The sequence below is a fragment of the Xyrauchen texanus genome, chromosome 26, assembly GCF_025860055.1.
Source record: "Xyrauchen texanus isolate HMW12.3.18 chromosome 26, RBS_HiC_50CHRs, whole genome shotgun sequence".
In the NCBI taxonomy this organism is placed as follows: Eukaryota; Metazoa; Chordata; class Actinopteri; order Cypriniformes; family Catostomidae; genus Xyrauchen; species Xyrauchen texanus.
This window is the reverse complement of record NC_068301.1, coordinates 25588977-25609632: the sequence shown is the minus strand read 5'-3', so window position 1 is coordinate 25609632 and position 20656 is coordinate 25588977. Positions and strand designations below refer to the sequence as shown.

At 46.8% G+C, this 20656-nt stretch overlaps 1 protein-coding gene across 1 annotated transcript in view; it reads right to left on the bottom strand.

Moving 5' to 3' along the window:
* Window positions 1–10693, bottom strand: part of LOC127620318 (cytosolic 5'-nucleotidase 1A-like) — a 30810-nt gene extending 20117 nt beyond the window's left edge. Inside the window, exons 1-2 of the mRNA XM_052093511.1 lie at window positions 10293–10693; window positions 353–397 (exon numbers count right to left, since the gene is read on the bottom strand). Of these exons, the coding sequence (XP_051949471.1) occupies window positions 353–397; window positions 10293–10439 (192 nt within the window). The 5' untranslated portion in view covers window positions 10440–10693. The remainder of the gene's footprint in view (window positions 1–352; window positions 398–10292) is intronic.
* Between the last annotated feature and the right edge of the window lie 9963 nt (window positions 10694–20656).

Here is a 20656-nt window from a genome sequence, read left to right as displayed (position 1 = left end):
ATATATTCAACATTCTGTAAATGATCACAAGTGGAAAAACATTCACATAAGAAAATACTGTATGTGATCATGTAAGTTATTTTGATCTCCCGTCTCTCTTATGGGAAAATCATTATTCACTATGCATACAGTAACATTTTTGAATGCATTAATACAGGGGCATTAAAGTAAAAAACTTGAAGGCCTTCAGTAAAACACCACCACACCAATGCATTGATCTATTTGTTTGTATGAGTCCATATTTTGTGTCAAGAGAGCATGCGTTTAGTACAGAGCCAAGCGGAACAGGATGTTAATGACACAGCAGAGATGAAAGTCTGCATGAACCATGACACTATTTTCAAATACTTACAAAGAATATGCCTCCCTCCACCTTCCTGGTCCGTCTCACTGGTCCCTTTATAAAATGATATTTCATATCAACCTCCATTTCACAGATATAGAGATTTGTCTGTTATGTAATACACATCAAAATACATTTACATTCTGGTTGGGAGAAATTGCCATTGGAAAAACTGGAAAATAAGCAGGACAAAAAGCACAGGTTAATTGTTTAACCTACTGCATGCTAATAAGAAAACTGCACTGAGAGTGTAAGTGGTAATCTGCTTAATGCTGAAAACCCACAAGCTTATTTTAACAGTAATGGCAAAATTGCTTCTGATTCATTAAAACACACGTCATATTGTGCTTTGAAGTGGATATACTTATAGAGGGGCTAAGCTCACCTACAGTGATGTTATATAAACAGTGCTCGAAAAAGCTCCTCAAATGCTTGCTCAGTAGTATGTGATGTTATTAATGGTTCAATCTCAGTGCTCTTAATATAGAAACACTTTAAAAACACGCCATTGGCACAGTTACAGGTGGGCTCAGAATTGCCTGTTACCAGCAGTAGCTAGTGTAAGGAAACTAACTGTATCATCTCATGGTAAATACATTTCATGAGCATTTATTTTTTCTTTGTCAAACCTGAAAACTTTTCTTTTATCTTAGGACCCTAATATGTAGTGTGCATAGACATTCACAACCATCATGTTGTTGTGAGGTAAGTGAGGACCCAAAAGCGATATAACAGAAAGCAGTCTTTAATGAAGTTCAAAATTAGATCACTACAAAACACAAAGTCTTCTCCTTGAGAGGCGAAAAGGTTAACATAAACAATCCGCAGCGCGGACGAAGAATGAAGGGAGCAGTCCTCAGCGCTCCTTAGCGGGCCTCCCTTAGGCGGCTGCCGGGGCTTGCAGTGTGACGCCGACAGGCTGTGGATTTCCCTGGGGTTGGCAGGGATAGAGGGGAGAGCGTAGGCACCAGACCTCTTGCAGCATGGGGCGAACTGAATAGAACACAAATCCATGTGGTTAACGGAGAGAGGGGTGCAGGGGAGCGGGAACAAATACAGGACAGGACTGGACAGCGACAATTCTGACGGTAGACAGAAACAGCGTGTAGCGTTCTCTAGTGAGACTCAGACAATGAAGGCAGAGAAAGCAGGGAAAGAAGTAGAGCGCTAATCAGCGGGGAAAACGGAATCAGGTGGGGAAGAATTAGACGAAGAATTAGGGGGAGACGAGAGACAGCTGGGGAGCGAGGGAAAAGGAGAGAAGTACCAAAAGAGGGCAAATAGATGGCATGAGAGTAGAAGGAAAGAACAAGAGCAAAACATACGATATGACATGACAAGACATGACAGTACCCCCCCCCCTCAGCGAGCGTCTCCTGGCGCTCTCGAGGAGGAAACCTGGCGGTTCCGGAGGAAATCATCAATCAGCGAACGGTCCAGAACGTCCCGAGAGGGAACCCAACTTCTCTCCTCGGGACCGTATCCCTCCCAATCGACCAGAAACTGATGACCACGGCCCCGGGGACGCATGTCTAGAATCTTGCGGACCCTGTAGATGGGAGCGCCCTCAACGTGAACGGGGGGGGGAAGAGGGACGAGTGGGAGCGCGGGCAGCGGGCTTGACACAGGAGACGTGGAAAACCGGGTGAACACGGCGAAGATAACGGGGGAGAAGAAGTCGTACCGCAACGGGATTAATGACCTGAGAAATACGGAACGGACCGATGAAGCGTGGGGTCAGTTTACGAGGGGCGGACCTAAGGTGAAGGTTGAGGGTGGAGAGCCACACCCTTTGACCGCGGCAGTATCTGACTCTTGGATCTACGCTTATTAGCAGCTTTAACTGTCTGGGTTCTAAAACGGCGCAGGGCCGAACTAACACTCCGCCAAGTGCGTTCGCAACGTTGGACGAAATCTTGAGCGGAGGGAACGCTGGAGTCGGCGAGTTGCGACGTGAACAGCAGAGGTTGATAACCAAGGCAACACTGAAAGGGGGACAGACCGGTAGCGGACGACGGAAGGGAGTTATGGGCGTATTCGGCCCAGGGGAGGTGCTCAGCCCAGGACGCGGGGTTGCGGAAGGAGAGGCTGCGCAGAATGCGACCAACAGTCTGATTGGCCCGTTCGGCTTGACCGTTAGACTGAGGGTGGAAGCCGGACGAGAGACTGACGGACGCCCCAATCAAGCGACAAAACTCTCTCCAAAATAGAGACGTGAACTGCGGACCCCTGTCTGAGACGATGTCGGACGGGAGACCGTGAATGTGAAAGACATTCTCGACAACAATTTGTGCCGTCTCCTTGGCGGAGGGGAGTTTAGCGAGGGGAATGAAATGGGCCGCCTTGGAGAAACGATCAATAACTGTGAGAATAACAGTCTTACCAGCCGACGAAGGAAGGCCAGTGATGAAGTCTAGGGCGATATGGGACCATGGTCGCGAGGGGATGGGAAGTGGTCTAAGGAGACCCGCCGGGGGGGAGTTACCAGACTTAGTCTGAGCGCAGATGGGGCAAGCTGCTATGAAACGCCGCGTATCACGTTCTCGAGTGGGACACCAAAAGCGCTGGCGAATGGACGCGAGCGTGCCCCGGACGCCGGGGTGGCCTGCCAACTTGGCCGAGTGGGCCCACTGAAGAACGGCTAGGCGAGTGGAGGTAGGAACAAAAAGGAGATGCTTAGGACAGTTACGCGGAGAAGATGTGTTACCAAGCGCCCGTTTAACCCGTCTTTCGATTCCCCATACCGCCGCCCCCGATGACGCAACCCTTAGGGAGGATCTCCTTAGAGTCCGTAGGGACCGAGGAAGGAAAGAGGCGCGACAGGGCATCAGGCTTGATGTTTTTAGAGCCCGGACGGTAGGAGATAACAAACTCGAATCGAGTGAAAAATAGAGCCCAGCGAGCCTGGCGCGCGTTAAGACGTTTAGCGGAACGAATGTACTCTAAATTTCTATGGTCCGTCCAAACGATAAAAGGAACAGTCGCCCCCTCCAACCATTGTCGCCATTCGCCTAAAGCGAGGCGGATGGCGAGCAACTCACGGTTCCCCACATCGTAATTACGTTCGGACGGGGACAGGCGATGGGAAAAGAACGCGCAAGGGTGGACCTTGTTGTCAGCAGCGGAACGCTGGGAGAGAATGGCTCCCACGCCTACTTCGGACGCGTCTACCTCAACGATGAACTGTCTAGACAAATCCGGGGTAAGAAGGATGGGCGCGGACGTAAAACGGCTCTTAAGGAGGTCAAAAGCCCTCTGGGCCGAGACGGACCAATTAAAGCGCGTCTTGACGGACGTGAGGGCGGTCAGGGGGGAAGCCACCTGACTGAAATTACGGATAAAGCATCGGTAAAAATTGGCAAAACCGAGAAAACGCTGCAGCTCGACGCGTGATTCAGGAGTGGGCCAGTCGAGCACGGCCTGGACCTTGGCGGAATCCATCTCAATACCCGCGGCGGAAATAACAGAGCCAAGAAAAACTACTGAAGGGGCATGGAAGGTGCACTTCTCAGCCTTAACGTAGAGGCGATTCTCCAATAAACGTTGAAGTACGCGGCGAACATGCAGGACATGAATCTGGAGCGACGGTGAAAAAATCAAAATATCGTCGAGATAAACGAAAACAAAAATGTTCAGCATGTCTCTTAGGACGTCGTTGATGAGCACCTGAAAGACAGCTGGGGCGTTGACAAGGCCGAACGGAAGGACCCGATATTCAAAATGCCCTAACGGGGTGTTAAAAGCGGTCTTCCACTCGTCCCCCTCCCTAATGCGCACGAGATGGTAAGCGTTACGCAGATCCAATTTAGTAAAATATCTGGCTCCCTGCAAGATCTCGAAGGCTGAAGACATCAGAGGGAGCGGGTAACGATTCTTAACAGTAATGTCATTCAGCCCTCGATAATCAATGCATGGCCGAAGAGAGCCGTCCTTCTTAACAAAAAAAAACACCGCCCTGGCGGGAGACGAGGAGGGAACTATGGTACCGGCGTCGAGCGAGGCGGATAAATAATCCTCAAGGGCTTGGCGCTCGGGAACCGATAGAGAGTAAAGTCTACCGCGGGGGGGAGTGGCTCCTGGGAGGAGCTCGATCTTACAATCATATGTGCGGTGCAGAGGGAGGGAAATGGCTCGGGAACGACAGAACACCGCTCGCAAATCGTGATAGTCCTCCGGCACACCAGTCAGATCACCAGGCTCCTCCTGAGAGAGAGAGACAGAGGAGATGGGGGGGAATAGCAGACGTTAAACACTTCACATAACACGAGACATTCCAAGAGAGGATGGTGTTCTTAGACCAATTAATGGAGGGGTTATGTTGAACTAGCCAAGGGTGGCCTAAGACAATAGGAGCAAATGGTGACTGAAAAATAAAAAAGGAAATGGTCTCGCTGTGATTACCAGAGACAGTGAGGGTTAAGGGTAGCGTCTCACACTGAATCCCGGGGAGGGGACTACCGTCCAGAGCGAACAGGGCCGAGGGCTCCCTTAAATCAGAAAGGGGAATGCTGTGCTCTCGAGCCCAAGTCTCGTCCATAAAACAGCCCTCTGCCCCAGAGTCAATCAGAGCCTTGCAGGAAGCGGAAGAGCCGGTCCAACGGAGATGGACAGGGAATGTGGAACAGGACCTTGAAGGAGAGGCCAGGGTAGTTGCGCTCACCAGTCGCTCTCCGATCACTTGGTGAACTCTGGCTTTTACCGGACAGGAAGTGACGAGGTGCGTAGCAGCGCCGCAGTAAAGACAGAGGCGATGGTTAAGTCTTCGCTCCTTCTCTGTAGCCGAGATGCGGATACCCCCTAACTGCATGGGCTCAGACGGCGCGGCCAAGGAGGAGGATGGTAGAGCAGTGAAGAAAGGGGCTGAGATAGAAGCAGCATCAGCCTTACGGGTCCGGCGGTGAAGGTCGATTCTCTTCTCGATGCGGATGGCGAGTTCAATCGCGGAATCCACTCGTGTGGGAACCTCACGGGAGAGGATCTCGTCCTTGACCTCCGCGCAGAGACCCTCCAGAAAGCGGGCGAGCAAGGCAGGCTCGTTCCAGTCGCAAGAGGCGGCGAGAGTCCGGAACTCGATGGAATAATCCGTGATGGACCGCTTACCCTGACATAGTGACGACAGGACTCGGGAGGCCTCCTCGCCGAACACGGAACGATCAAAAACCCGGATCATCTCCCTCCTGAAGTCCTGATAGTGGTTAATGCAGTCAGCCTCCGCCTCCCAGATGGTCGTGCCCCACTCACGAGCCCGTCCGGAGAGGAGAGAAAGCACATATGCGACGCGGGCCCTGCTCAGGGAGTAGGTGGTGGGCTGGAGAGAGAAGACAACATCGCATTGGGTGAGAAAAGCGCGGCACTCCGTGGGCTCACCAGCGTAGCAGGGCGGGTTGTTGATCCTGGGCTCAGGGGGTCCGGAAGACTTGGAAGCGGCCGAAGAGTCGAGGCGAAGAGTCTGGAGTTGACCGGTGAGGTCAGCGACCTGAGCAGCCAGGGCCTCAATAGCATGTCGGGCAGCAGATAACTCCCCCTCGTGTCTGCCTAACATCGCCCCTTGGAGCTTGACAGCCGGCAGAAGAGGATTCGGGATCGCTGGGTCCATTTCTGGTCTGAGTCTTCTGTTGTGAGGTAAGTGAGGACCCAAAAGCGATATAACAGAAAGCAGTCTTTAATGAAGTTCAAAATTAGATCACTACAAAACACAAAGTCTTCTCCTTGAGAGGCGAAAAGGTTAACATAAACAATCCGCAGCGCGGACGAAGAATGAAGGGAGCAGTCCTCAGCGCTCCTTAGCGGGCCTCCCTTAGGCGGCTGCCGGGGCTTGCAGTGTGACGCCGACAGGCTGTGGATTCCCCTGGGGTTGGCAGGGATAGAGGGAGAGCGTAGGCACCAGACCTCTAGCAGCGAGGGCGAACTGAATAGAACACAAATCCAGGTGGTTAACGGAGAGAGGGGTGCAGAGGAGCGGGAACAAATACAGGACAGGACTGGACAGCGACAATTCTGACGGTAGACAGAAACAGCGTGTAGCGTTCTCTAGTGAGACTCAGACAATGAAGGCAGAGAAAGCAGGGAAAGAAGTAGAGCGCTAATCAGCGGGGAAAACGGAATCAGGTGGGGAAGAATTAGACGAAGAATTAGGGGGAGACGAGAGACAGCTGGGGAGCGAGGGAAAAGGAGAGAAGTAACAAAAGAGGGCCAATAGATGGCATGAGAGTAGAAGGAAAGAACAAGAGCAAAACATACGATATGACATGACAAGACATGACACATGTTCAAAAATGTTTGTCTTTTGTTTCCCTGAAGTCCAAAATTAAGAGCAATTGAAATTTTCAAAGAAACAAGAAGAGAGAAGAGAAAAGGACTGATCTTTTGGCTCGTTTGATAGAAGCATGTCTGACTGTTTACATACAGTACATCACAACTTTCCACAACTTATGCCATTTCTCATTACACTGTATACCCTAATGTTGTAATTTCTGAAAAATTCTCGTTGTCTGAAAACATTACTTGAAAAGTCAAGTTTTGGGCTCATAAATCAAATATCTATGTTCCTTGAACTTAATTTTCTTAAAAATCCATAGACTTGGGGGCCTGGGCAGCTCAGCGAGTATTGACGCTGACTACTATCCCTGGAGTTGCTAGTACAAATCCAGGGCGTGCTGAGTGACTCCAGCCAGGTCTCCTAAGCATCAAAATTGGCCCAGTTGCTAGGGAGGGTAGAGTCACAAGGGGTAACCTCCTCGTGGTTGCTATAATGTGTGGTTCTCGCTCTCGGTGGGGCGCGAGGTGAGTTGTGCAGGGATGCGGAGAATAGCGTGGCCCTCCACATGCTACGTCTCTGCGGTAACGTGCTCAACAAGCCACGTGATAAGATGGATGGACTGACTGTCTCAGACATAGAGGCAACTGAGATTCGTCCTATGCCACCATGAGGACTTAGAGCACATTGGGGATTGGGCATTCCAAATTGGGGAAAAAATAACCATTTAAAAAATCCATAGACTTAAAATTTTAAGTGTTAATAGCTTAAAAGATTGAGTATAAAATTGAGGCTATAGGAAATACCCACAATGCCTTGTGCTTGAATTATTGAATTGTTTCCTTGGTCAAAGGAAACTTATGGGGGCATTGAAATAGTTGTCATTAAGAATTCATAGAGGTTTTAGCTCTTTTGTAGTATTATTTATGTTGTTTTGTTGGAAACAGTTATTTCGTGTAATGTCACCATTTGGGCAATCCATGTCGCCTTTGGTCAAGTTGGACTTGTTATCACTATTTCAGTTCTCCTTGTGCATGTTTAAAAAAAAAAAGTACAGGTGTCTATGCATATGATCTAAATTTTTGTCAATTTAATTCAAAATATTAAGTAGAAACAACAACAATTATAATAGCAGATCTGAGTTGTCTACTTGCATCTAGTTACCTTAACTTAAATAGTTAATTTAATTCTATAAGAACACCAAGTAAACATTATTACACGAAGAAGGGCTAGTTAATTTTGGAAAGGGGCTACCGTATGACGCAGCCACACTGCTGTGTGGAGAAGTTATGGAGATGCCATTACTCAGTTTAACTGAGTGAACCAGTTTACTCAATCAATTGAGTAAAGTCAACCTATTAGGGTTTTTAGAGTGGAGAAACATTGAACTTCACTGACAACTATCAACTAGTTGACAAACTACTAATTCAAGTCATTTTTTTAATGGCATTTGGCTAAGTGCTTTGTGTCAATTAATTAATCATCCCATCTATCCTAACAAATTCCCGCAGGCATCTTGCTAAAGAGAAACACCCCCACAATAGGATGTAATCACATACAACACTGAGCGCTTTATTAGGAACACCTGTTCACCTACATATTCATGTGTTTATCTAATAAGCCAATCATGTTGCAGCAGTGCAATTAAGAAAATCATGCCAGTCAGGAGCTTAAGTTAATGTTCACATCAACCATCAGAATGAAGGAAATAATTTGATCTCAGTGATTTCAACCATGGCATGATTGTTGGTGCCAGATGGGCTGGTATAAGTATTTCTGTAACTGATGATCTCCTGGGATTTTCACACACAACAGTCTCTAGAATTTAGTCAGAATTGTGCCAAAAACAAACAAAAAACATCCAGTTCGAGATGACAGAAAGGCTACGGTAAGTCAGATAACTACTCTGTACAATTGTAGTTAGCAGAATAGCATCTCAGAATGCAAAACATGTCAAACATTGAGGCGTATGGGCTACAACAGCGAAGCAAATGTCAGGCACTTTACTAGGACCATAGTGTTCATAATAAAGTGCTCAGTGAGTGTACATTTACATGAATGCATTTAGCAGATGCTTTTATTTAAAGCGACCTACAGTGCATTCAAGGTATACATTTTGTCAGTCATTGTGTTCCCTGGGAATCAAACCCATGATCTTGTTGTTGCTCACGCCACGCTCTACCAGTTGATTCTACAGGAATCACCAGCATCCTTAACTTAAACAGGTATTCTTTGGATGGCAATACATATTGGGTTTTCTTTGGAGGAACTCTAATTGAATTTTATCTGATCTAACCACAACATCTTTTCGACAGCTGGCCAAACAAAAAGTTAGCTAAACAAACAAGACGGCACTTTTTAAGTGTTTTTTCGCATGCAATCGTTCTATACTGGTCAGCTACAAAGGCCAGGTAGCCATTTGTATATTCAGTCATCCAGTTTGGAGAGATGGTTGCATCTTGAGAAGGTTAGTGCGGTGTTATACTATGTTCTTGATTTTGTCCAAATTAAAGCCTTTCTGCAGCTATAACTTCATTATACTAAGTTCTGATGATGAAACCCGGTGTAATCAGGTTGTTTGAATGACCCTAAATAATATATTGCCATTTAATTAAACCAGTCAATTTAGATGTTACCACATGAAACCCATTTTTACAGTGTAGGTATGCTAGTAGACACTGCTGGAAACAAGTTCTAGGTGTCACACTTGGGGGCTCTTGAACTTGTGTTTATAGAGGGCAGTCTGGGGTAAAGAGTGCAGGTACTGAGGCAATGGGATAATACAAGAGGATAACAAAGAAGAGAACAACATTGCAGGTTATTTATAGAAGTGGAAAAGGCCAGAGGCGCTTCAAGTAAGTATAGAACTAATGCTATGGCGGAGAAGGGAATTATCCACATGGTGTTAACCAGCTGCCTGTTGCACATGGTCTCAGCGAAGAAACATCTGTTATTGCAAGTTGGACTATGCAAAGTAAATTTGATAATTTAGAATAGACTATATGAAAATAAAGAGAACAGCATAATTTCAATCACCAATTATAAAGTTCTGCCATTGCCAGGCAGCAATGTCACTATTTTATTCACCAGTACATTTAACAGATGGCGTTTCAATACCCATACACTTGTGTTAGCACTCTCTAAATAAACTGGTGAACAACTTAAAATGAGCTCCATCTGCTGTACCTCAGATGGCATTATCTTTTTTCATTTAGTACTGTTACCTAATATTGCTATCACTCCCTGTCCCTCCTTTCCATCTAACCTGATGTGTTTCTCATTTATAAACACCGTACCACAACCAGGCTACACAGCATGAAAGGCAATGCAGCTCTTTATTTAATTACACTTCAAAACGTGTATTTTAATTATGTTTTATGTAATTATGCTCTCTAGATGATGTCCAGACCTACAATACTTATCTGCATGTAGTTTTATGGAAGAAAAATCAGCTTTTAATGTGGTTTAAGTGACTGACTTAATAATAGATAAAAAGTGTTACTCACTGAAGACAAACAATTATGTAAACATTTCACACACTAAATAGGAGCCAAGTGTGACCTCACCAAAAAAAGGACAGAAGCGGTAGGAAAATCACATCAAAATGAATGTTTGTCAGCTTTAAAATACAATAATATGCAGACTAATTAAATTTGAAATTCTGATGGGGAAAATTACAGATGAGAAACTTACTGATTTGGGCTTCTTTATAGAACCCACATTGTCATGGATATCCTTGCTGTCTTCCCAGGATGATTTACTATCACCATTTGAGGTTGACGGACAGGTGTTGGGCATCGGATCTTGCCCCTTCATGACCAGCACAGGGTCAAGACTCATTTTTTCCTACTGTTCTCATTAACCACACTGATCCAGGGTTGTATTCCTCTGTGCTTCCTCTTTTCAAATGCACACATTCACTGCCTCTTTCCGTTTCTCCCACTTACACACACAGTTTTAATCTGTGTGTCCACCAGCCTTAGGTAACTGAGTATTGTTTGTATCCAATAGTGCCACTGATGGTATAGCTCCTGTTTCTGGGTGTTATGACAGTGCTGGCTTTGGTTCTGTGCAGTTGTATCCTCTTCTCTCTGACGCTTTGCCTGCAATATGCTGCTCTGACGCGGTGTTGATATCTATCCCCTTTTCTCCCGCCCTCCCCTCTCATCCCTCGCTCACGCACACGCTGTCCCCCTGATCCCCCTTACTCTTTATTTCGTGCTATCATCTATCTGCATGCTATTGCTCCCAGCTGGCTACCGTTTCACGCACATCAACAAAACAAAAAATGTCTTCCTTTACCCTTTTTTCCCACTTTCCCCTAGCATTATTGTGAATGGGTAGAAATAGCCCATAACCTAATGAGCAGTTGTTAGGCAACACGTCCACTCTATGTTGACCCTTGCCAGGGATTGGTTGGTTAGTTTTTGCCCTAGGGTGGTGAGTGACAGATCACCCATACTGTTCAAGCTCTAATAGGCTGAGAATGTCCTCTGCTGTGTGAAGGAGGCAGTAGTGCTTTCTTTTTGCTCAATGAGATATCTGCAATACCAAAACAGCAAATACTAAGATTTGCTTAATATTGCTTGTTGTGTTTCCAACGTAAGTAAATGTTGTTATTGTACAACTTTACTGAAGATTTGAAAGGTTCTTCAAAATATAAAGATGCTAATGCTTCAGTCAGCACATTTCAGCTAGCCCAATTGCTCCTGCCAAAGAAGCAGAAACTGAAGCAGTTGTGTCTGTGGGCATATTACTTTATAATAGAGCTGTTCAGCAGTGACGTCAATTATAAGGGGAACCCTGAAGGCTAATTTGTTGTGGGTTCCCTTAGGAATTTCCTATGGGTGTTTACACTAGGGTTTTTCCATTTATAAGTTAAATAAGGTTTAAGGATACTTGGACAACAACATACATTACACACAGTCATAACTTTTCTTTTTTAATTATTTTGAAGCTGGTGTGTTAAAAAAATATTTAGTTGCTAACGAGCTGCTAAATAAGGACTACAAATACCACAAGCATGTGAGTGAACATACCTGATGAAAAAGAAAACTGCTATAGTCCTTATTTAGCAACCTGTTAGCAACATCCTCCACTACTATGAGAGGAAACACTCGCATTTGCAACCAAATGTCATGCAAGGAGGAGGCGAGAACCGGTTCACAATAAAAATAATAGATTAATGAGAAACTTATTAAATGCCCGTATACTAAGTCATCTGCCGCAGTCGGCCTTTATCCCTCTCTGAGGCTTGATTAGCCTGATAAGGGACTGGGTGTGTAAAATCCCGGCCCCACCCTCCGCCCTGCCACAGTGACTAAAATGTATATATTTCGCAAATGGCTGGTAAATGTTTAGATTTCACTCACCAGTAGTTGTGAAGTATAGTGGTGAAGTATTCGTCAGCGAGATCCTTTCACTGCATGTTAAGAGTAAAAGCTGTTCTGTGTAATCTGTGTGTATTGTCCAAATAAGATCCACACAACCCATTTGTCATTGATCAAAAACAAAATAAAAATAAAATTAATCATGCATGGCACAGATGAGATAAAGCCAATGAAGTCCTCTCTGGTTAACATGCCCTCATGTACAGATGCGCTTTACAGAACTGCCGGTTTTGTTAAAGAGACAGTACCGTTTTAGTGCCTGTAAAATAATATATGAAATATTATATTTTATTTGTTGATTACAAGGATTTGTTCATTTTTAAAAACCCAAAACGTGACCAAAATTATTAAAAACGAATTAAATATAATTATTGAAATGAATATTTTCGAAAAGGTCCCTAGTATAATTCACAGCATTAGCTGGAAGAGAATCTCTTTAAAATGTAAACAAAAGGGACATTATAACTGAAATATACCCACATGAATCAATATCGATATTGAATCAAAATCTAATCGAATATGAAAATCTGTATCAATACCGAGCCCTATTTACCACAGACCTTATTTTACTCATAAATCCAAAAGTGACATTATAAAAACCCATAGGAAAATCCTGAGGGAGCCCATAGCTCAAAAATGCTAATTCTCTAAACAGATGTTTATATGTGTAACACAGACTCAGGTAAGTTGGGATCCATAAGCAGTTTTTTATTGGAGTACACAGGTGATCGGAAGTTCGTCCTTCGTTTTCGAAAAAGACCAGCTTTCGTCACCATCGTAGGGTAGGGGAGGGGAAGGGAAGATATGTTCATTGATCGGCAACATTGTGTCGTTGGTGAACGCGCAAGTGTCCGACCAGCCCAATGCGTGCTCTGAATGTCCGGTTGCAGTGGGGGCAAACCGGAAGTGGTGCAGCAGCAGTAGCAATTGGGATTCGGGTTCCTCCTTTTCTTTTTTGTCGTTTTTCTTTGGCTGCAGCAATCCGACTGGCTTCGAAGTTGGTGGCTCCTGATTTTACAGCAGTCCTCCAGGCGTTGCGATCCTGCGTGTTTACTTCCCAGTTGTTGGGGTCAATCCCGAAATCCTTGAGTGTTGCCTTCAGCGTATCCTTGTAACGTCTCTTTTGCCCACAGCGTGATCGAGCTCCATTCTCCAGTTCTCCATAGAAGATGCGCTTTGGTAATCGCTCGTCCGACATTGCGTGCGACGTGTCCACTCAAGCGCAGCTGAATTTGTTTCAGCATTGTAAAGACACTGGGTAGATTCGTTCTCTCCAGGACTTCAGTGTCCGGGATTCTGTCTTGCCACGTGATGTTGAGGATGCGCCGCAGGCAATTGAGATGGAAGTGGTTCAGTTTCCTGGCGTGTCGTTGGTAGACGGTCCACGTTTCCGAGCCATACAGCATGGAGGACAGGACGACGGCCTTGTACATCCATAACTTCACAGACAAACACAGGTGATAACGGGCAATGGTCAGAGAATGGGCAGACAGGGCAATCGTAGGCAGGCAGGGAGAGTGGTAAGGTAGGCAGAAAGTCGGGGCAGGCAGCAAACAGCAATACGGGAAGACAGGCGAGAGTTCATGTAGGCAGGCAGCAAACAAACGTAGTCAGGCAGGCAGAGCAAGGTCGGTAAACAGATAATCAGCAGGGAATGTAAACTAGAAACGCTCGGTAATGTAGCTGGAGCAAACAAGACTTCGCAGTGTGTGTGTAACTGTGCATGGTTTAAATAGAGGGAGATTAATGGGGAGCAGCTGTGGGCTAATCAAGCCCGGTATGTGGGTTGCGGGGAAAGTTAATACTCAGGTGAGTCAGATCTCCGGTGGCCGATCGGGGAGGCGCCTTCGTAGGCGTTCGTGACAGAGCCCCCCTCCTGTGAGAGGCTCCTGAAGCGAGGACGTGATCGACGACAGGGTCAACCTCGAGGCCGGGGCCGGTTCCTCTGGGTGGGTCCTGTGGAACTCTGAGATGAGGTTGAGGTCGAGGATGTCATCTGTTCCGACCCAGGACTTCTCCTCTGGACCGTACCCCTCCCAATCCACTAGGTATTGGATCCAACCTCGCTGATGTCTGGAGTCCAATAATGCTCGCACCAGGAACGCCTCTTCACCGCCCACTGTGATGGGAGGGGGGCCGAGGTTCGCTTCCTCCTCCTCCGACCTCGGGCCACCGGCGGGTTTTAGTAACAAGACATGGAAGGTGGGAGAAATGCGGTAGTTAGCGGGCAGTTGGAGTCGAAATGACACAGGGTTAATTTGCTTGATTATTTTGAAGGGACCCACATACCTGGTGCTGAGTTTCTTGCAGGGGAGGCGTAGGCGTAGGTCTCGGGTCGAGAGCCAAACCCATTGACCCAGGGAATAGGTAGGGCCTGGGCGGCGACGACGATCCGCTTGCCTCTTGGTCCTGTTCACGGCCCGCTGGAGGTGGACGTGGGCCTGATCCCATACCGCCTCGCTGCGCTGGAGCCAGTCGTTAACCGCCGGGACCTCCGATGGCTCGCCGGACCAGGGGAACAGAGGAGGTTGATACCCCAGGACGCACTGGAAGGGAGTTAGGTTGGTCGAGGGTTTTAGGATGGAGTTCTGGGCGTATTCGGCCCAGGGGAGGAAACGGCTCCAATCTGATCAGTTGTGGTGGCAGTAGGTGCGAAGAAACTTGGTGATTTCCTGGCTTAATCGTTCCGTCTGACCGTTTGACTGGGGGTGGTACCCTGAGGTGAGGCTGGCGTTGATGTCTAATAGTCGAAAGAAGGCTCGCCATACCCTGGAGGTAAACTGGGGTCCACGGTCTGATACGATGTCCTCGGGTAGCCCATAGTAGCGGAAAACACAGTGGAGAAGGTGTTCAGTGGTCTCGAGAGCTGTGGGGAGCTTGGGTAATGGTATTAGGCGGCATGCCTTAGAGAAGCGGTCAATGATGGTTAATATGGTGGTATGACCTCGGGAGACAGGTAGGTCGGTGATGAAGTCGATAGCGATGTGTGACCAGGGACGTTGCGGTATGGGTGGAGGTTGAAGAAGACCTGCGGGAGGTTGTTTCGGGGTTTTGGCTGCGTTGCAGGCGGGGCACCCGTTCACGAAATCGGTGGTGTCTTCTTGTAAGGTCCCCCACCAGAAACGATTTTGCAGGAGGCGTATGGTGGTAAAGATGCCAGGGTGCCCAGAGTTCATGGCATCGTGGACCCAGCGCATTACCCTCTCTCGGAGGCTGGGTGGTACGAATGTCCGGTTGGCGGACAGTCGGGTGGAGGTGGATCAGTCGTCTGGGCTTGTGCGATGTCAGCCATGATGTCCCACTGGATGGGAGCCAGAAACAAAGTGGACGGGATGATAGGTTCAGCGACGGGTCTTGGAGGCATGGCATCGTGCTGACGGGAAAGTGAGTCCGCCTTGACGTTCTTTGAGCGGAAACTTGTGAAGAAAAGCGGCCATCGGGCCTGTCGAGGATTGAGTCTCTTGGCGAATACTCCAAGTTGCGGTGGTCGGTAAAAACCTGGAATGCGTGTCGAGCCCCCTCTAGCCAGTGCCGCCACTCCTCCAGTGCGGCTTTCATAGCCAAGAGTTTGCGGTTGCCTACATCGTAGTTTTGCTCCGCTGGAGAGAGTTTGCGGGAGTAAAACGCGCAGGGAAACAATTTGAGGGGGTTACCCTGGCGTTGGGAGAGAATGGCACCGATACCTGTGCCGGATGCGTCCACTTCCACCACGAAAGGGAGGTCTGGATTGGGATGGTGCAGGATGGGAGCTGAGGTGAAGCGTTCTTTGAGCTGGTTGAATGCCCGGAGTGCGTCGGCGGACCAGTGGAGCTTGGTCTGTCCCCCCTTCACCATGGCGGTGAGAGACGAGGTGACGGTACTAAAGTTCCTGATGAAACGTCGATAAAAGTTAGAGAATCCCAGGAACCGTTGGATCTCTTCACCGTGTTGGGTTGTGGCCAGTTTAAGACAGCCCACACCTTGTTCTCGTCCATGGCCACCCCCTCTGGGCTGATGATGTATCCGAGGAATGCGACGGTGGTCAGGTGGAACTCGCACTTCTCTGCCTTGGCGTAAAGTTGGTGTTTGGCTAGCCGCTTCAATACTGCTCTGACCTGCTTGATGTGCTCTTCTAGGGAGTTGGAGTAAACCAGGATGTCGTCGATGTAGACGATTACGCACTGGTTCAGCATGTCTCGGAAGATGTCATTAATGTACGTCTGGAATACAGAGGGGCTATTAGACAGGCCGAAAGGCATCACCAAGTACTCATAGTGGCCGTTAGTGGTGGAGAAGGCCGTCTTCCACTCGTCCCCCTCCCGGAGGCGAATGAGGTTGTAGGCGCAGCGTAAGTCCAGCTTGGTATAGATCTTAGTGGACCGTAGTTGTTCAAGGGCCGCGGGGATTAGAGGAAGTGGGTAGCGGAATTTCACGGTGATATCGTTGAGGCCGCGGTAGTCGATACAGGGGCGCAGGGATCCATCCTTCTTTCCCACGAAGAAGAAGCCGGCTGCTGCTGGTGAAGTGGATGGCCGAATGAACCCCTTGGCTAGCTCCTCCTCTATGTAAGACTTAATGGCGCGGGATTCGAGTTCCGACAGGGGAAAGATCCTGCCTTTGGGCGGTGAGGCACCAGGAATGACCTCAATGGCGCAGTCATGCACGCGATGGGGTGGAAGCTGCGTTGCCTTGGTCTTGCTGAATGCTACACTTAGATCAGCGTATTCAGGGGTATCAGGGGTGAGACGTAGGATTCCTTCGAGATACTGGTTGCTCCTACGGTGGTAGGCGTGACGGATCTCAGACATCTCGCCGTGCAGTCGGCGCCCCACTGTGTGATTTGATGATCCTGCCAGGAGATTTGTGGGTTGTGTTTCCGTAACCAGGGATGGCCGAGAATGACTGGATTGTGGGGTGAGTGAATGACAAAGAAGCGTGTGGTCTCAGTGTGCAGTGCCCCCACCTGCAGGATCACGTCGGTGGTGGTGTAGCACACGCGACCGGTCCCTAGGGGGCGCCCGTCTAGCGCCGCCACTGCCAAAGGAGGGATACAATATATCAAGGGAATGTTAAAACGTCTGCATAATGACTCATCAACAAAGTTGCCTGTCGCTCCCGAGTCAACCATGGCGCGGGTGGTGATATTGACCGAAACGTGAGTGAGTTTGATGGGTACTTCAAGACAAGTGAAAGTTAGGGTAGAAGTAGTTAGCTGACTCACCCCGGATTGCGATGGGCGCGTCGGGCAGTTGGCGCGTAGATGCCCCGCTTGGCCGCAGTAGAGGCAGAGGTGTTGGGAGAGGCGACGTTCTCTTTCCTCTTGTGTGAGATGTGTCCGAACGACCTGCATGGGTTCGGAATCCTCGTGGGGCTGACGAGTCGGAGTTACCGGTGCAGACCACCGGGCTGGTCGTCTGGAGCGGATGAGATTATCGGCGCGTATCGCCAGGGTGACGAACTGATCGAGGGAGATTCCTTCATCGCGACAGGCCAGTTCGGACTGTAGATCGGCATTCAGACCCTGTTGGAAAAGAAGCTTGAGGGTGCTTTCCAGCCAGCCGGTCTGCGTGGCGAGGGTGCGGAAGGAGAGTGCGTAATCCGCCGCCGTGCGGTTTCCCTGACGTAGGGCTAGCAGCTGTTCGCCCGCGCTCTTGCCGCTCTCAGGGTGATCGAAGATGCTAATCAGGCTGCGCATGAAGGAGTCGAAGGTAGTCTGGGTGAAACCCTGGTTAGTCCAGACTGCGTTAGCCCAGTCGAGAGCTCTGCCCGTGAGAACTGAACATACAAAGAGGATCTTGCTCTCATCGGTGGGGTAAAGTGCCGGTTGCTGAGTGAGGAAAACCGAGCACTGCATGATGAAGCCCTTGCACTTCGAGGGCGAGCCATCAAACTTCTCGGGAAGTGCCAGCCGTGGGCTGGTGATCGACTGGTAGTGAGGAGCGGTGACAACCGCGTGACTGGCTTGAGGCACGGTGGGTGCCGGTGTGGGTTGGTGCAGAGCTTGTACGGACCGCATAACTTCTTCCACGGCTGACGTGAGGCGCCCGAGTTGGTGTTGTTGGGCTGACAGCTGACTCGCTTGGGCGGAGAGTTCTTCGGCCATGCGTGATATTACCGCTGGATCGGTGTCTGGCGAAGTCTTCCGTAACACAGGCTCAGGTAAGTTGGGATCCATAAGCAGTTTTTTATTGGAGTACACAGGTGATAACGGGCAATGGTCAGACAATGGGCAGACAGGGCAATCGTAGGCAGGCAGGGAGAGTGGTAAGGCAGGCAGAAAGTCGGGGCAGGCAGCAAACAGCAATACGGGAAGACAGGCGAGAGTTCAGGTAGGCAGGTAGCAAACAAACGTAGTCAGGCAGGCAGTGCAAGGTCGGTAAACAGATAATCAGCAGGGAATGTAAACTAGAAACGCTCGGTAATGTAGCTGGAGCAAACAAGACTTCGCAGTGTGTGTGTAACTGCGCATGGTTTAAATAGAGGGAGATTAATGGGGAGCAGCTGTGGGCTAATCAAGCCCAGTATGTGGGTTGCGAGGAAAGTTAATACTCAGGTGAGTCAGATCTCCGGTGGCCGATCGGGGAGGCGCCTTCGTAGGCGTTCGTGACAATATGTAGCTTCCCTTATATATGAAACTAAATGAAAATCCACTTCAACATTCATTCTCTAAATGTTTTTGGAAATAATTTATGTTGTGTTATCACATCTTTTACACAAGACTGGAGGATTTGCTATTTATAATATTTATATTTGTATCGTTTATTGCTTTAATTTGTCTGTATGCATTTGTGTACACACTAAATGTTTGAGATTTTTATATTATTTAAGATACATTTTATTGAAACCTCATTAAACGTTGAAATAAATATATCGCTATATTGACGCCAGCATCTTTATTGATTCTTGAGACATGGGACAAAACAGGGTGCAACATTTAAAAAATAAAACCTTGTGCTCAGACAAATTAAACAACATGTATGTATCTAACATGTACTAAGCTCCTGAGCTATGCTTTGATACAACCTCCCAACTTTTCTATTTTTTATCAAAATGTGCTTTTTACTTTGCCATTACTTATTTTGGGTCAACACCATCAGACACCAAAAACACAAATACAATTTTACTCACATTATGCTAGACCTTTAAGAAGTATAGTAAACATTAATTTTCACCAAAGCTGACAGAGGCCACAAAACATTACTTTCAATATTATATATATTATATAGATTTCCGTCTGTGTTTTTTTAATTGGGTTGTGTAATAGAATTGTAACTTTACCTTTAACAGCAATCAAGATTTTTTTAAGATTTCAAAACACATTCTCATGTTAGAAGACAAATATGAAATATCATAATGAAATATTATCAAAATATTAATCTGACGGAGGTGACACAGACCTGACACATATCTGACGGTGGTGACGAAAACCAGAATATGTAGTCATTTTAACTATCAAATACATTGAATCAATCAATTACTGCATTAAAACAAACACAACAGTGAGTATGTTATTGTTTATAAACCTTTTAATCAAGATTCAAATTTAAGTATTTTGATATTTATCACTGGAACTCAAATGAACTATAGATGTTTTATCTCATCTCAGATCTGTATGTCTGCAGTGCATCTGCTATGTTAACAAAGTAACTTACAAACAGCTGTATAAAAATAATAAAACAATTAGGTGTCAATTTCTGCTATGCTAACAAAGTAATATTAAACTTTTTAAACAATTGGATGATAAAATGTATACAATTCGTGTTATTCTACATGAAATAAAAATGTTTAGATGTAACAATATAAATTGTCTCATGTGCTTCGATATCATGGTAAATGGTCTGCACTTATATAGTGCTTTTTTTTAACCTTATATGTTACCAAAGCGCTTTACACTGTGTCCATTCACCCATTCACACACCAATGGTGGCAGAGCTGCCATGCCATGCTAGTGCCTGCCATTGGGCGCAACTTGGGGTTCAGTGTCTTGCCCAAGGACACTTCGGCATGTGGAGTCGTGTGGGCCGCGAATCGAAACTGCCATCCCTGCGATTGAATATTCCTCTTTTAACACTGATTTTCTCTCTTCGCTTTTTTTTTTTTATACTCTCTGTTCCTCCTTCTACGCTCTTCCAATGAGAGATGCTGCCTAGCAATGCTGGACTTAAACACACAACAGCACTCTGAAAATATTTAATCATATGTGCCTATACTATGCTAGAGGGGCAGTGTGTCTATGTTCCCTCAACCCTAACTCAGCTAGAGTTGATGACTATCAATCCAAAAAAGCAATATATGCTGTCACATATGCCACATATTTAGTATTTATATATTATTAGAAACTAAACACTATTTCTATATTTAATATAATAAAAATTTGCTTGAAAACCACAAAAACATGATGACTTAACATTGAATGTCAACTCATAGTCCCGTCACCACCGTCAGACAGAAAATCTGACAGAGTTGTCACATTAGTAATTTCTTTCACAAAACAAATGGGAGTTCATATAGTAACCATTTTGTTTTTTTTTTTTCTGTTGATACTAGATGCTAATAGAACCTACTTCAGGAGAATAAAATGATCTAAACATTTAAAATAATTTTGTTGGCATATCATGTTTGTGACACAGGGAATATTAACATTAAGATTTAAAATATACTATAACATTTACCAGAGCCTGTCTAGGA